Source organism: Anabrus simplex, chromosome 2 (genome assembly GCF_040414725.1).
Source record: "Anabrus simplex isolate iqAnaSimp1 chromosome 2, ASM4041472v1, whole genome shotgun sequence".
NCBI lineage: Eukaryota > Metazoa > Arthropoda > Insecta > Orthoptera > Tettigoniidae > Anabrus > Anabrus simplex.
In genome coordinates this window covers 364,191,160-364,207,007 of record NC_090266.1, presented here as the reverse complement: position 1 = coordinate 364,207,007, position 15,848 = coordinate 364,191,160, and the positions used below count along the sequence as shown (strand labels likewise).

The following is a 15,848-nucleotide window of genomic DNA, read 5'->3' as shown; positions in this document are numbered from 1 at the left end:
CTGTGAGTGTACCGATGTTGCAACATTATTATTAAGTGTGCATTTTGTGATAACGATTAGTTCTCTGGTGATTTTATAGAACACTTTCACATGTATTTACGTTAGACCACTTCACAACCTGGTTATCCATAATTAAGGTACAAAAGTCAACAGACCTATGTACCTAGTTACTTTTGATATATCGGATCTTTATCCTGCAAGGCCACATTTATCATCAGGGACTCCTGCTTGTCAACTGCAGAGTTTAACAGAAAATTTGAATTTTTGTATGCCATTGTTTGTTCGAACCTGAGAGAGCTTCATGTTAGATGTAATAGAAATTTGACTAACGAATATCAGAATGAATGGTCCAGTTTATATTTATATACATTAGTATTACATTAAATGATGTTAAAATCTGTGGTTTTTTATCATAACTCAAATTTGAAAGAATTAGAAGAACATTATTAGAGTGTGTGTACAGTTATATTCATTATGAACATAATACATTACTTTGAATATATATAAAGATTATTTTCTAATTATATACTCTTATCATGCAGGCTACATTTGAAGGTTGGATGGAAGTCATGGCAGATGCAGTCGATGCCAGAGGCGTGGATCTCCAGCCACAACGAGAGGCCAATTTATATGCTTACTTATATTTCGTCATCTTTATTGTTTGTGGTTCCTTCTTCACATTGAACTTGTTCATTGGTGTGATAATAGACAATTTCAATATGTTAAAGAAGAAGGTAAGTAGAATATTTATATGAAATGAAATGACTGCATAGGTTGTTTCTATAATATTTTTCTGCGTGAACATTTCACTTTGACATGGGACAATAAGTCTTTCATGACAATCTGACTAGAATATTATCTTCGTAGGTAATGAATTATGAATAAGACATTTTAATGACTGAAAAATCCATACCAATTATTTCACTTATATTGATTGGAATCCTTGTTATATGCAATCCCTTTATGTAACTCAGTTTAATTTATGCCATTCTTAACTTGCTTCATAGGCAACAATCTACTCGTTGGAATAGAGTTTGAACAAAAGGTAAATTCAGCACCATCTCTTACCTGTTCTACAGTACACATCTCATAGGAAACATCAGAGTTCTCATATCACCAATTTTTTGCAAATTCTTCTTTCACTGACTCAAGAAATGTATGTGTTCATCCCTGTCAAACATTGTGACTATATACATTTTTAGAATATTTTCCCTTTTTCCCTAAGGTCAGGTGATAATATGTTTTTAGTAACTTCTGTTTCTTTAAATCTCATTCTAATCTTCTAATTAATAATGGAGTTTATGCGACTCAGTTAGCATACGAAACAAAATTAAACGAAGAACATGGCTCACAGTAAATCTATGACTGAATTTAGTGGCTTCAAACTACTAGAGCTTTGGGAAAAACATAACATAGATTACAGGTTTTTACCTTTTCATGAAGATAATTGAAGGTACTTAATAATGCAAGGGCATATTTGGACATGTCAACTTCGGCCGCTTTATGGCTTGCAGTGAATTTTACATATCTAGTTATTATACAAAGAATTAAAATCAGGAACACAGCAGAGACGAAAATAATAATTTAAGTTGAAAGTTCTCTAAACATTTCATACCGCGCAACCTTTGAAATTACTGTTATCATCACAACAGGTCTTTTAAATAATTATTCCGGAATTGGCTGACATTCACCAATTATATTATCTTCATCTCATGATGAAGAATAAAAACATAGACGATAATACGATAATACAGTAAACAGACATAACTTTGACGGGTCAAACCCTCCACATCTACTGCTGGAAAACCACAAACGTCTGACAGCAGCTTTATTTTCTCGGGAACTCTTTCATGGCATTATCTGGGACAACTCATTCATGTGAAAGACACTCTCGACCTGTTTAGTTACGGACACATCCTTAAAAATCATACACACATATCATGCTGACTGTCTTTCCTCGAGAGGATGAGATCTTGCACTAAAATAATGCGACTGTCCCACAGCTAGAAATGTCTAACTGTGACTGCAAGAACATAACAAAGATTTCCAAATACTTTTCGGGGCTCTTAATTTCCCGGACCAACCCAGATGAGCAACTGCGCAACTCTCTCGATCATCGTGTTCGCTCTACATAGTTTCCGCCAAACATCCTTCAGTAGCTGAGGAATGCACTGCTCACCGCTCGGCTCTAGACGCCTGCTTCAAGCCATGAGCAGCTTATAATTGTGTCCGTACTGAACACGATAGTTTCTCTGGCTACTAGCTCTGACTCAGCTGGGTATACAATGTACTTGAGCCCGACAAAGTTAGTGAAACTAACGGATGGATAACGGTGAATGGTCTTTCTTCTCATAGAGCTTTTATTCTACTTTATGCTGCCATTTATGTTCTTAGAAAGAACATCAGCGATATCTTCGTTACCCTGGAGTATATAACCAGTCTTCTCTCAGAAAACATTTCTCGGAACTGAATATAAATCAATTCATGAGTAGAATTGAACGTGAATATTTAGTAAGAAAATCTAGCGCTGTCAGTACCCACAGTGAGACCTATGCAAGAAATGTAATGTTCCTAAAACAAAAATAAATCCAGCTATAAAAATGATTTAAGAAATTGGAAAATGCTCTACATTTCACTGGAAGGCTTTAAACAGAGAAACAATTATAATCGACTTTAGAAAGGAACTGGTCATGGTTTACTGAGTATATTACAAGCAATACCTTTGTCCCAGCAGTATAAGAAACAGATTGTTTCCAAAATAATTCCTTTCAAATAAAAGGGAATACAAAAATAGCTTTGAGAGATTCAACAATTATAGTAATACAACGAACCCCGCATCAATTGATGTATAGTTCCCCAACAGATTTACAACATGCTATTGAATCTAGTATTGAATTTAGTAACAAAATTACTAAGTAGGAAATGTCGACTAGCCCGCTCTAACGTAACGTAGTGGGAGTAACATAAATTCTAGGGGTTCTAATGTGCCGAACCCCTAATGTTTATGCAAAGCTCGTAGCATTACCGTCGTGCGGTTAGACTCTACTTATTACTCGCTTCAGTAAGTTTGCATTCTAACCTACTACTGCATAAACATCCCGGCCCTACTTATTATAATGCCAGACCGATTAGCTGTGCGTGCCGTTGCATTATCTTGCATGTCAAATGATCATTATACCTTTCTTCACCGTGAGCTCTTGAGTGAGGTCTATGTATCGATCAGCATTTATAGTTTCTAGAAAAGTATAATCCTGTGAGAATTTATCGCACTCCATGATATTATGAGCCGGTGGTGATTTTCTGCACTCCAGTAAAGATTGTTTCGACTAGTTATATATACACTTAGATGAATCCATGCATCACACTTAGAAGATGGTTACTATGAAATCTCCGAATGAATTGAGAATGACACTTCAACACTGACGCATACTTCATTCATACAGAAAATACACGGTCAAAATTAACACATCAATACTGGAGTAATGACAACAATGCTAAACTTTTCCTAAATCAATAAGGTGACTTCATTCAACAGTAACTTGAGATCAATGTGACGACCATACGTCTTTTTTTTGCTAGTGGCTTTACGTCGCACCGACACAGATAGGTCTTATGGCGACGATGAGATAGGAAAGGCCTGGAAGTGGGAAGGAAGCGGCCGTGGCCTTAATTAAGGTACTGCCCCAGCATTTGCCTGGTGTGAAAATGGGAAACCACTGAAAACAATCTTCAGGACTGCCGACAGTGGGATTCGAACCCACTATCTCCCGGATGCTAGCCCACAGCCGCACGCCTCTAACCGCATGGCCAACTCGCCCGGTCCATATGTCTAGCATCGCTTCTACCTTGCACAACCACAAAATGAAGACCCTGGATATACTATCTCAGATAATTTAATAGTACTTGATAGAATTGATACTGCAGTGTACAAGAAGTGAAATATGTCCTGTCGTCGGTCGCATTTTGTTACATCCTGGAAGAGACTTTCAGTATGTAGACGAATTTGTAAGAAGCATTTTCACTTAGTACTCAAAATAGACTTGGACAACCGTGTGAAGTAGATCTTGAGTAATAAAATGTAACATTGCAGTTATACGATTGTTGATTCTGTGACCATAGTCATGGGACTCTCAGATTTACCTGGAGTTTTACTGCTGGGACAGGACTTTTCATTTCAAAATCGCGTATACATTTGTCCTGACGGGAACCATGAATCCGTTCGTAAGAAGCAAGTGAAATGTCAGTCAGCTATCGGTTCTGCAAAGTTCAGCATTACCTCTCCGTGAGTTCATACAATACTCTCGCAGAGACTGATACATTGTAGTGTTGAAGTGGTACAGGACAGAGTCTACACATCTATTAAATATTCTCAATTCATAACAGAATAACATGTGAACGTGATCTTAACACAAGAAATTATAAGCAACAGAAGAATTGATTTTAAAAATAGAAATATTTCATTCACACAGAAACTACGCTGTGAAGCACACCATTATAAGTAAATATTTCAACATTTCTGCTACAACCATCAAATATTATAAAATTAACAATAACTGTAGTCTATTGCCACATTTTACAATGTTTCAATATGTTATGTAGACCTATCCTTTGATGTACAAACTGGAGGCACCGTTTCTGTTTTCTGCGTTCGTCGTAGGACTACTGAAATACGATTTCAGACTACATCATAACACTGAGTTATTAAGAACCAAAGTGAGTTTTAGCAAGATCCCAAAATGTGAAAAATTATGTAAATATTTAATGTTATAAGATTAATCCATGTGATAATACACTGGGCTTTAAAAAGTAATTCCCAAATGACCTCCAGTGAATCATAATGATAGGATGACGAAGACATCTCGTGGCTGTCGGTGCTAAATGGATTCAAATCCTGTAGATAAGTAGAGAAATTCACTGCAAATAGTGTGTTTTTCTGAGGAAAAATACGTGCCAGCAAAATTTCTTCAAACAATGGCTTTCGTTTCCATAATTCTTCCATTCGGTGAGACAAACCCTATGTGCAACATCAGTATGGAGCAAAAATCTATATTTATGTGTAATGAGAACCTTCTGTTTCGACGCTCTTGTAAAATACGAAGTGTATTGTTCTGAAGAGGCGGGTCGGTTTTATTTCGATATTCTTTAATAACCTGATACGTACTTTTGCATGCCAATTTAGGTTGATACTTCGTTTCATACCAACGTTCCCTGGAAAGAAAGGAATGTTCATCTCCCGCTTAACCTTCTAAGTCATGTAGATATAAGGTTACAACAAAACTAATTTAAGAAAAAGCAACGCAATCAACAATAAAGATATGATAGCTTTTTCTTAGGGTATATTAATTAATGTAAAATATTGCTTGTATGTAAATAATGAGAACAGGAGTAATATTAGTGCACTATAAATAATGACATTTGACAAAACAATCACACTTTTTGTGACTTACTATTTCTGATTATTATTTACAGTATGAAGGCGGTGTGCTTGAAATGTTCCTAACTGAAAGTCAAAAACATTATTACACAGCTATGAAAAAACTAGGAAGAAAGAAACCTCAAAAAGTAATTAAGAGACCAATGAACCAGTTCCTTGCTATGTTTTATGACTTATCAAATTCTAGAAGGTAAGTCTGTTTTGTGATTAGTTTAATAAGACATCCATTATTGAAGTTGAATGTTCCATTGACACTGTGTTTACTGGAAAATGACTGTTTTATATCTACATATAATAGATAGTAAAATTGTCTGTTTGTACTAAGTAAGCACCAATCTGATGATGTACATCAGGCTATTATAAGGTAGGTAATGATTGATATTTGAAGAATATTAGATAGTAAACAGAATTATATAATTCAAAATGTAATTGATTAAGTTTCGAAGAAAAAGGTTTATCTATTAATCTGAGATGTTGTAATTGGAACAATGAGCTGTAGCAAAAGTTGTACACTTTTCACTTTAGCTGTACTTGACTGTACAGACATTCACTATATATTGGCTGGCTTTGTAAATACTAGACTAATCTATGCCGTTGGATATGTATGAATTCTATTGAATGTAATCGAATATTCCATGAATGAACTATGACAAAACATCAGATATTGAAGAAAGGTGAACTTTTGATTAAAGTTAAGTTACTTTACTCTATGTCACAGTATTTCTGTTCCAGAAATGAAATAATCCACTTTGTGTAATATTCCAGATATCTATGTGAATAATATAACATTCGTATACCTGTAAGTTGCCTTTAGAATGACTGAGTGTCAGAATTGTTTACAATAAACAAAGTATTCTGTTCTAAAAATTCCTTATATATAAATAACCCGAGACGTGATTTAATTAGGAGTAACAAAGAAACGAAAGAATACTAATTAATGCCTTATATATTACTGCATGCCTTTGCTGGCGTGACCTAGTATTTACAGTGCACTATGCCGTCTAGTAATGGGTAGAACAAATTTGGTATCTCCATTGACCTGCCTCACTCTCACCTTTATCTTTGGCAATATGAAAGTGACTGAGCTGAGGTATGAGCGATGATAGTAATGCCATTCCTTATGCAGCCTATCCCTATCATGAATGGTGTGAAAAGTTAAGCCGGCTTGACATATTGGTATATAATAGCAACTTCGGTCATGGTGAGGTAAACAACGGGAAACTACCTAACTCCTCATTCCCCTTATACGCCTCTTCAGCGATGCCTAGGCCACCTAAGACAGCTGATGGCGGAGCTGTTCAGAATCCAACCAGCCATTGGGCTGAATACTCAACTTACACATATATTACTGCTTCCTTACTGGAGCACGGATCTTTCTTCCCGATCTCTTTTGCAGGAGGTCAAGCCATCGAGAAGTTTACTTCAAATTTTAGACATTGTACACTTTGGGGAGGGGAACTTTTCATAAGCATAAGATCCCTGTTGTTCATCCTCGAGCGAATAATAAATAAACTTGCCTTCTGCGGAAACAGTGAGCAAGCTTATCCATAATGACGAGCGAGCAGCTGGTCTCTCGGTATATTGTTCTGATAAGACTAGACTAATCTATGACGTTGGATATGCATGAATTCTATCAAATGAAATCGAAAATTTCGCGAATGAATATGATAAAACACAAGATATTGGGAAACGATCCTGTAATGATCTGGAATGGCACAAAACAAAATAGTGAACATCAGGCAAAAGTTTACTGTTCCTCTTATACTGGTGGTGAGGTGAAGCGATAGTGTGGTTTATACATGCGGGGATAAAGTCCGCAGAGCGAAAAGCCACGCAGAAAGCCACAATGTTTTTTCTTCACCTAGCGGCGGGAAACAATCCTCTGGTTTTCAAATCGTTGTAAACCAATGTAAATCTACTGTAGACTAACTGCTGTAGGTATTCACAATTATGCGACTGGGAGGGAAGGTTCTTGAATTAAGAAAAGTACCTCAAAAGGCCAACATTTTCAATACATATTGAAGAAACTTCACAACATTAGAAACAATTGGCAAAGATTTTGGATACCACTTGATTGTAATTAAACATTACTCAAAGACAGAGAATTGGTAACAAGTGACTGTAACAAATTTACCAAAATAATATACATACGTTTTTAACACAAAAAAATCATAAAAGGAAAGATGGCATGGAAAGTAAAAGTTGCTAATATGCATTTCACAAGATTTCAAACCCAGAAAAATGAAAAATGTGGGGATTTTTGTGACTTCAGAGTCTTCGTGATTCCCATGATAATAAATACACTGCCTGACAAATAAAAGGTAAGCACCCAGAAGAATTGATCGAATATTATCATTTCTGTACACATGCATACCGTTTACGTGCGAGTAAATGATTAGATTTACAAGGATCTATAATGTGACAAACACCCACCAGAGTGCATTCGTGATGGCACCGTCCTATTGTTGATTAGTTGTTACCAGTCAACTGCTGTTAGTCGGACAGTTAGGCAAGACGTGCAGAGAGGATCCCTGTACTGTACGAAGCACCAGCGATGCCTCGCTGATACGTTAGACATCCTATCCACCAACTGACAGCATTTGACAGAGGCCGCATTGCGGAACTGCATGAAGCTGATTGGTCGTATCATGCAATTGCCAGGCATATGGGCCATTCAGTCATAGCGGCCCGATGGTGGACTCAGTTGGTGCATGAGGGCAGCCAAACATTTTGTGCAGGTTCGGGTCGACCAAGAAACACCACTCCGTGGGAAGACCGCCGTATGGTGCGCCAAACATTGCGGAATTCCATAACTTCAGCACCCGCGTTCCGCGAACTTGTACTGGAGACTCTACAACATCCTCTGAGTTTCCGCACAGTCTCTCGACGACTCGTATCCACCGGATTGAGGCCTTATAGCCCCATGCGTCGATTTCCATTGACACCAGAACTTCCGTCTCCTGTCGAGTTCCAGCCAGGGAAGAGCAATGCAGCTAGGGGTTACGTCCGCATGTTAATGCGAGTTAAAAGCAAATCGAAGACCAGAGTTCAATGTCCTTTGTAGTTTTCAGCTTGCTCACGAATCGCATCAGTGAGGACAACATCGAAATTGTCATTAAGTTTGGAGAGCTTTCTACCTTTACGTGTTGTCGCAAAATGTCCTTATATCATTTCAGAGAGTGTAACATCGTGTAGGCCAACATCTCTCTACATGTATTCCTTAAATGCGATGACCAGTGAGGAGTTTCATTTAGGATCATACGTAAGTTCATCACTTCCTTACTGAACGGAATTATGGTTGCATTTAATGTCGCCGATGAAAGAGTATGATTTTTGTACATGGAATTCAGTAATTTCTGACAACCGGTATCTGTGGTATGTGATTTTTAAGGTTAAGAAAGAGGAGAGAGTTTTCACTGGCGTGCGCATAGAGATTTTCAAAGTCGGTACTAATATCACTTGTTACGTTCGATATATATTTAATACTAGCAATTACCCGCGGCTTCGCCCGCGTGGATTTCATAACTTGATCAAAGTAATTGATTCTCGGCATTGTACTAAGACATTGTCAGAAAATTTCTAAGAAATTCCCAAAAATTGAGTTTCATTTATCCCAGAAATTCTTTGTAAACCATGTTTGTGCTATTACCCTTCGTGGCTAAAACGAACACGCGACATACTGTAGAACTGTACATGTGAGAAGCAGTCTTCTCTCAAGTCGAAAAAAAATTATTGTTTCTTTATTTTTAAAGGAGATTTCAAATACCTATTCCCACATCTGTAACATCTTCAGTTTTTTAGATACACATAAGTATCCCCTTGATCAGTCCATCACCAAAAACCCACCCCCACCTAAGTGTATTTTCCGAAAACAAAAATATATATTTCTTCATTTTTAAAGGAGATTCCGAATATCACTTTCCACGTCTGTAACATCTTCAGTTTTCAAGATATAAGTATCCTCATAAAAAAAATTAAACTATTTTTCACTTCTTTTCACCTCCCGTTAAATTCCTTCTCCGAAAACAGAAAGGTACATGCTCCTGTATTTTTAAAGGACTTTCCAAATACCAAGTTTCTTGTCTCTAACATGTTAAGTTTCCGACATATAATGTAGATATACCGGTACTCATTTTAAAAATTATCCGCTTTTCCAATTCTCTTCAGCCTTTTAACTGGATTTTCTGAAAACAAAAAATACTTTTTTCATTATTTTTAAGGAGATTCCAAACACCGGTTTTCATGTATGTACGTCTGTAACACCTTCAGTTTTAGAGATAAATGTGTACTCATTAAAATAATTAAAATTCTTCTTCACTTCTTTCCAGCCCTCTCCCACATTAAGCAGATTTTCCGAAAACAAAAAATACGTGTTTCTTTATTTTGAAAGTAAATTCAAAATACCAACTTTCAAGTCTGTAACAGCTTAAGTTTTTAAGATCCTCATAAACATGTTTCAACTCCTTATTTACTTATTTTCAACTCAACACTCCTTGCGTCGATTTTCCTAAGGAAATAAATGCGCGTACCTTTACTTTTAAGGAGATCCCAAATACAAATTTTCACGTATTTAACATCTTTACTTTTTGAGATACAAGTGTCCTCATACAGAGAATTCAACTAATTTTTCAATTCATTCACCCTCCTTAAGTGGATTTTCCGAAGACAAAAGAACACGTGTTCCTTTGCTTTGAAAGAAGATCCCAAATACATCCCAATGCATCTTGGTGATGATGCTTGGTGTTTTAAGGGGCCTAACATCGAAGGTCATCGGCCCACCCCAATGCATCTAACATCTTCAGTTTTTGAGATATAAGAATACTCATAAAAGGAATTCAACTTTTTTTCACCCCAGCCCGTTAAAATGACCCCCCCACCACCACCAACCGCAAAATGCGTGTTTCTTTATTTTTGAAGGAGATTCCAAATGCAAATTTTCAAGTGTGTAACCTTCAGTTTTGAGATATAGGTTTCTCCAGAAAATGAATTCTATTTTTTCACTTCCTTTCACACGCTCCACTCAAGTGAAATTTCCAAAAACAAACAGTACCCGTTTCTTTCAAAGGGCTTCCAAACACCAGTTATCACGACTGTAATTTCTTCAATTTTTTTATTTATAAGTATCCTCATACCAAGAATTCAACTAGTTTTTTTAAATTAATTCACCCTCCTTAAGTGGATTTTCCAAAGCCAAAAAATACGTATTTCTTCACTTTTAAAGAAAATTTTCTTGTCTGTAACATCTTCAGTTTTGAGATATAAGTAGCCTCATGAAAAGAATTCAACTCCTTTTTCAACCCACTCCCACCCATAAGTTGGGTTCCCCCACCCGAAAAATGCGTGTTTCTTTATATTTAAAGGAGATTCCAAATACCGACCTCCACTCCTGTAACCTTAAGTTTTGAGATGTAAGTTTCTCCATATAAAGACTTCAATTTTTGTCACTTCCTTTCACACCCCCCACTCAAGTGAATTTCCCCAAAACGAACAGTGCCCGTTTCCTTAAAAGAGCTCCCAAATACCAATTATCACGACTGTAACTTCTTCAGTTTTTGAGATATATTCATCCACTAAAAAGAATTCATCTCCGTTTTCATCCTCTCTTACCAAGTTGATTTCCCCCCCATCCGTGTTTATTTTTAAAGGAGATTTCATATACCAGTTTTTACGTTAGTATATCTTTAGATATTTTGATATATATTTTCATACAAATAATTCAACTAATTTTTCAATTATTCCAAACCGCCCCCCCCCCCACAAGTTAATGGTTAATTCCGAAAACCAAAGAATACGTGTTTCCTTATTTTTAAAGGAGATTCCAAATACCAATTTTCACGTCCGCAACATGTTAAGTTTTTGAGATATACTGTAGATATGCTAATTTTAAAAATTCACCCGCTTTCTCAGTTCCCCTGAGTGGATTTTGTGAAAAAAATATTTATATTTCTCTCCTTTTACAGGAAATTCCAAATACCAGTTTTCGAACCTGTAAAATGTTACGTATCTGAGATAATTTTCATATATAGTCTTTTCAAAATTTCATCCCGTTTGTCACTCCTGTTCACCCCCTATTCATCGAATTATCCAAAAACACAAAAATACCTGTTTCTTTATTTTCAAAGGTGATTGCAAATAGCAATTTTCATGTCTGAAACATCTCCAGATTTTGACATATATGTCTCCTCATAAAAGGTGTTCAACCGCTTTTCACCCCTTTTTCACCCATTTAATGGGATTTTCCGTAAACAAAAAATACGTGTTTCTTTATTTTTAAAGGAGATTCCAAATACCGAATTTAACCTCTGTAACATCTTCAGTTTTTGAGATATCAGTATCCTAATTAAAAGAATTCAACCCCATTTTCATTCACTTTTACCCCCCCCCCACACACACACACAAGTGTTTTTTCCGAAAAAATACACGCTCCTTTATTTTTAATACAGATAAAAATATCATTTCTCACTTCTGTTACATGTTAAGTTTTTGAGATATACTGTAGAAATTATCATTTTAAAATTTCACTCCCTTTTTAGTTCCCCTTAAGTGGAGTTTCCAAAAACACATCTCCTATTTTCTTTACTTTTACAGGAGATTCCAAATACCAATTTTTACGTCTGTAACATTTCGCGTTTCTGAGATATACTCTAGATATAGTCTTTCTAAAAATTCACCCTAATTTGTCACTCCTGTTTAACCTCTGTTAATTAGATTTTCCGAAGACAAAAAATACGACTTTCTTTATTTTTAAAGAAGATCCCAAATACCAATTTTCAGGTCTGTAATATCTTCACTTTTTGAGATATAAGTATCTTCATTAAAGGCATTCAACCACTTTTTCACTCGTTTTCACCCCTCCTATTGGGATTTTCCTAAAATAAAATATACGTTTTTCTTTATTTTTAAAGGAGATTCTAAATACCAATTTTTACATCTGTGACCGTTTTGAGATATAGTTACTCTCATTTTAAAAATTCACCCCATTTTCAACCCCTTTAATTGTATTTTAAAAACAAAAAATACTTGTTTCTTTACTTTTAAGGGAGATCCCAAATACCAATTTTCAAATCTGTAATATCTTCAGTTTCTGAGATATAAGCATCCTCATTCATTGCATTCAACCCATTTTTCACCCTTTTTCACCCCTCCTAGTGGGATTTTCTGAAAACAAAAACAAAAAGCAAAAAAATACGTGTTTCTTTATTTTTAAAGGAGATTCTAAGTACCAATTCTTACATCCGTAAGCTTTTAAAATTTTGAGATATATATACACTCATTTTAAAATTCACCCCCCTTTTCACCCCACTAGGGACGGAATATCGACATATCCTCCCTTAGCGAGCACCTACATTTTAATATAATAATATAAATGGATCCCCAAAATTTCATTTCTTTATGTCCAGTAGTTTTGGCTCCGTGATGATGAATCAGTCAGGACATGTTATTATATATACTAATGTGGTAGTAAATTTGTATGTTATCGTATAAATGTGATTCCCATAATACTTTAATATAGAGGAGATATCATGAGCATACAGGGTAAACAGGAAAGGGCCAAGGACAGACCCCTGTGGAGCTCCTACCTTCCTGACCCACCACTGTGAAGTAATATCGTAGCTATATTATGTTGCTTACAACGTCAAAATTGTCGAATATTGGTAGTATCAAGGTTTGGAAAGCTTTTACCATTACGTGTTGTCACAAAATGTCTTTATATCGTCAACAACTTCATTAGTGCTGACGGACCGAAAGGCAAAGAAGGGGCGATTTTGTGAAACAAGTGAAAGGCCGTAGTCTGCGTGTAGTCTGTTAAGTGGATTACGTTAAACCCTCTCATGCGTGAAATACGCACTGAACTTCTTAATTGGAATCTCGGGTACCTGTTTTCCTTTTGCCCTTGTCAGAGATGCTTCCAGGCAATATTGTTAGTAATTTTGTGAAATGCCTAACGAGAGACTTAACCTAGGTTCATTCTCATGATCACATTCTTCAAATATAATGAACAAAATTGTATAAAACGACAATAAATATTTCTGTTAAGCACTGAAAGCTTAAAATGAACAGATAATGTAAGGTTTGGGTTATACTGGTGATCGGTCTAATGCATACACCCTACTTTATTTCTTCGTCAGGTACCTACACAACATTTTTAAGTTCTGTCCACGCTGGGAACATTATGCTCTACACATAATACAGATTAGTAATATTTATTAACTAAAAGGAAATCGTCAAGCAACTCCCTCCATTTTCAAACATTATTTTCAATCAGCCTCAAGAGTTTAGTGATAGGCAATGAATCTTCAGTGAAAGTTTCTCTTGTGATTTTCAGGATAACCACACGGACAATGGAAGTCATAATAAACCGTAAAATTATCTAGTTATCAATATTTCTGTATTGTGCTTACGAAATTTGGTATACTAAATTTAGTATATTTTTAATACTTTTAATCTTATTGTCATCATCGAATTTGAAATAACATTATTTCCTTTTTAAATTTCAGGTTTGAGATTGCGATCTTTGTACTTATATTTCTCAACATGTTAACAATGGGAATAGAGCATTACAACCAGCCTCACGCGATCTTCTTCGTTCTTGAAGTGAGCAACGCCTTTTTTACTACAGTGTTTGGCCTAGGTAAGTTAAGTGGGTTTCTTGCCCAATATTGCTTTTCTATTGATATTTCGTAAACTATTACAATTACTATTACCGCTATAATTATTTCTACTGAAACGATGTATACGAACACCAAATGCCTTGTGGGAGAAATAAATTTGGAATGGGTTAGCCATTTCATTGCTGTTGGCCTTAGTATTTTTTCAGGTTAGTGGAATAATAAGAGAACTGGAAGCCATATGACGAAATACACTCAGCAAGGTGTCAGCTGAAATTAAAGCGGGTAATCTGTAAATATTATTAGGGTTTAGGATATACAACCTGTGTCTGAAAAGTTCGGTGAATGATCTCATGAAATAAAGACGACGTAAGTTACACACAAAACTCCTTTACTGGCCTTCAAAGTAATCTCCGTTAGCTACAACACACTTGTGATATCGACCGTAAAGCTGCTGGTAGCTGGCAGCAAACGCTTCTTTTGGAATCTCCCGGAGAACCCTTGTCACGCGTTGTTGGATACCTGCTACACTGTCGAACCGGTGGCCTTACAGGGCTAATTTAAGACGGGGGAACAAAAAAAATCTACCGGCGCCAAATCCGGAGAATACGGAGGGTGTGGAAGAACAGTCACCTGGCGTTCAATGAGAAACTGGGTCACGCGGATCGCGGTGTGCGGACGGGCAATGTCGTGGAGGCGCTTCCACTGTCCACTCCGGTGCAGTTCAGGCCGAACCCGTCTGATACGTTGCAGTAGCCGTTTTAAAACTCCCTCACAGTATTCCGCGTTGACAGGTCTACCCTGGTATACAAATTCATTATGAATGACACCATTGCTGTCGAAAAAGGCGATCAGCATTGTCTTAATCTTGGACTTTTCTTGGGAGGCGGAGAAGACGCTGATCACCACGCCATTCACTGTCTTTTGGTCTCCGAATCATACTGGTAGCACCACGACTCGTCTCCTGTAATGATGGTTTTCAACACCTCCGTATTTTGGTCACAAACGTCAATGAAATCTCCCGACGTTTCCATTCGAGTTTGCTTCTGCTCGTCTGTCAGGTTGTCCGGTACAAACCAGGCACAAATCCTCCGCTTTTTCAAACGTTCGTGAACAATGGTCCTTACACTGTCCTTACCTACACCCACTTCATCTGCTATCATTCGTAAGGACAGTCGCCGATCATTCGCAAGCATACGTGGCACTCGTTCGATGTTATCTGGAGATGTGCTTGTGGTTGGTCGACCTGAACGTGACTCGTCCTCAAAACCTTTCTTTCCATCTCGAAAGCGTTCAAACCAGTCAAAAACTAACTTTTTACTCACTGCTTGAGCGTGTTAAACTTCCACTAACATTGCGTGTGTTTCCGTTGCCGTTTTGCCTAGGTGGAAGCAAAACTTCATGTTAACGCGTTGCTCCGTTTTTCACTCCATTGTGCAACGACACGAGTCCTCACACTGAATCTGTCCGATGTGTTGCAGCGTTCAAGTCCATTTAACTGTGTTAAGTGGACCGATAGGAGGCACTTGGTGTCATGTCTCGCAATACGTATACGCGAGCGCATCGTCCGAACTAGCACGGTGTACAAACTAGGCGACCATTCACCGAACTTTTCAGACACAGGTTGTATATTCCCCCATGATGGTAATATACTGTAAGTAAAAATTGAATCCAGGTGTGGTAAATCTAATGTAGTGAGTTTCCAGTTTGAATCAACGACAGTATTCTATAAGAGAGAATTGAGCACTTGGATGAACTGTACGTTAATTGCTTAGTAGAGGCAACTACTTATTTTCTATATACGT

General features: G+C 36.8%; 1 protein-coding gene across 1 annotated transcript in view; it reads left to right on the top strand.

Annotated features, from left to right (window-relative positions):
- Positions 1-15,848, top strand: part of LOC136863549 (sodium channel protein 60E-like) — a 280,338-nt gene that overhangs the window by 215,640 nt on the left and 48,850 nt on the right. Inside the window, exons 21-23 of the mRNA XM_067139930.2 lie at positions 543-734; positions 5,470-5,624; positions 13,933-14,066. Of these exons, the coding sequence (XP_066996031.2) occupies positions 543-734; positions 5,470-5,624; positions 13,933-14,066 (481 nt within the window). The remainder of the gene's footprint in view (positions 1-542; positions 735-5,469; positions 5,625-13,932; positions 14,067-15,848) is intronic.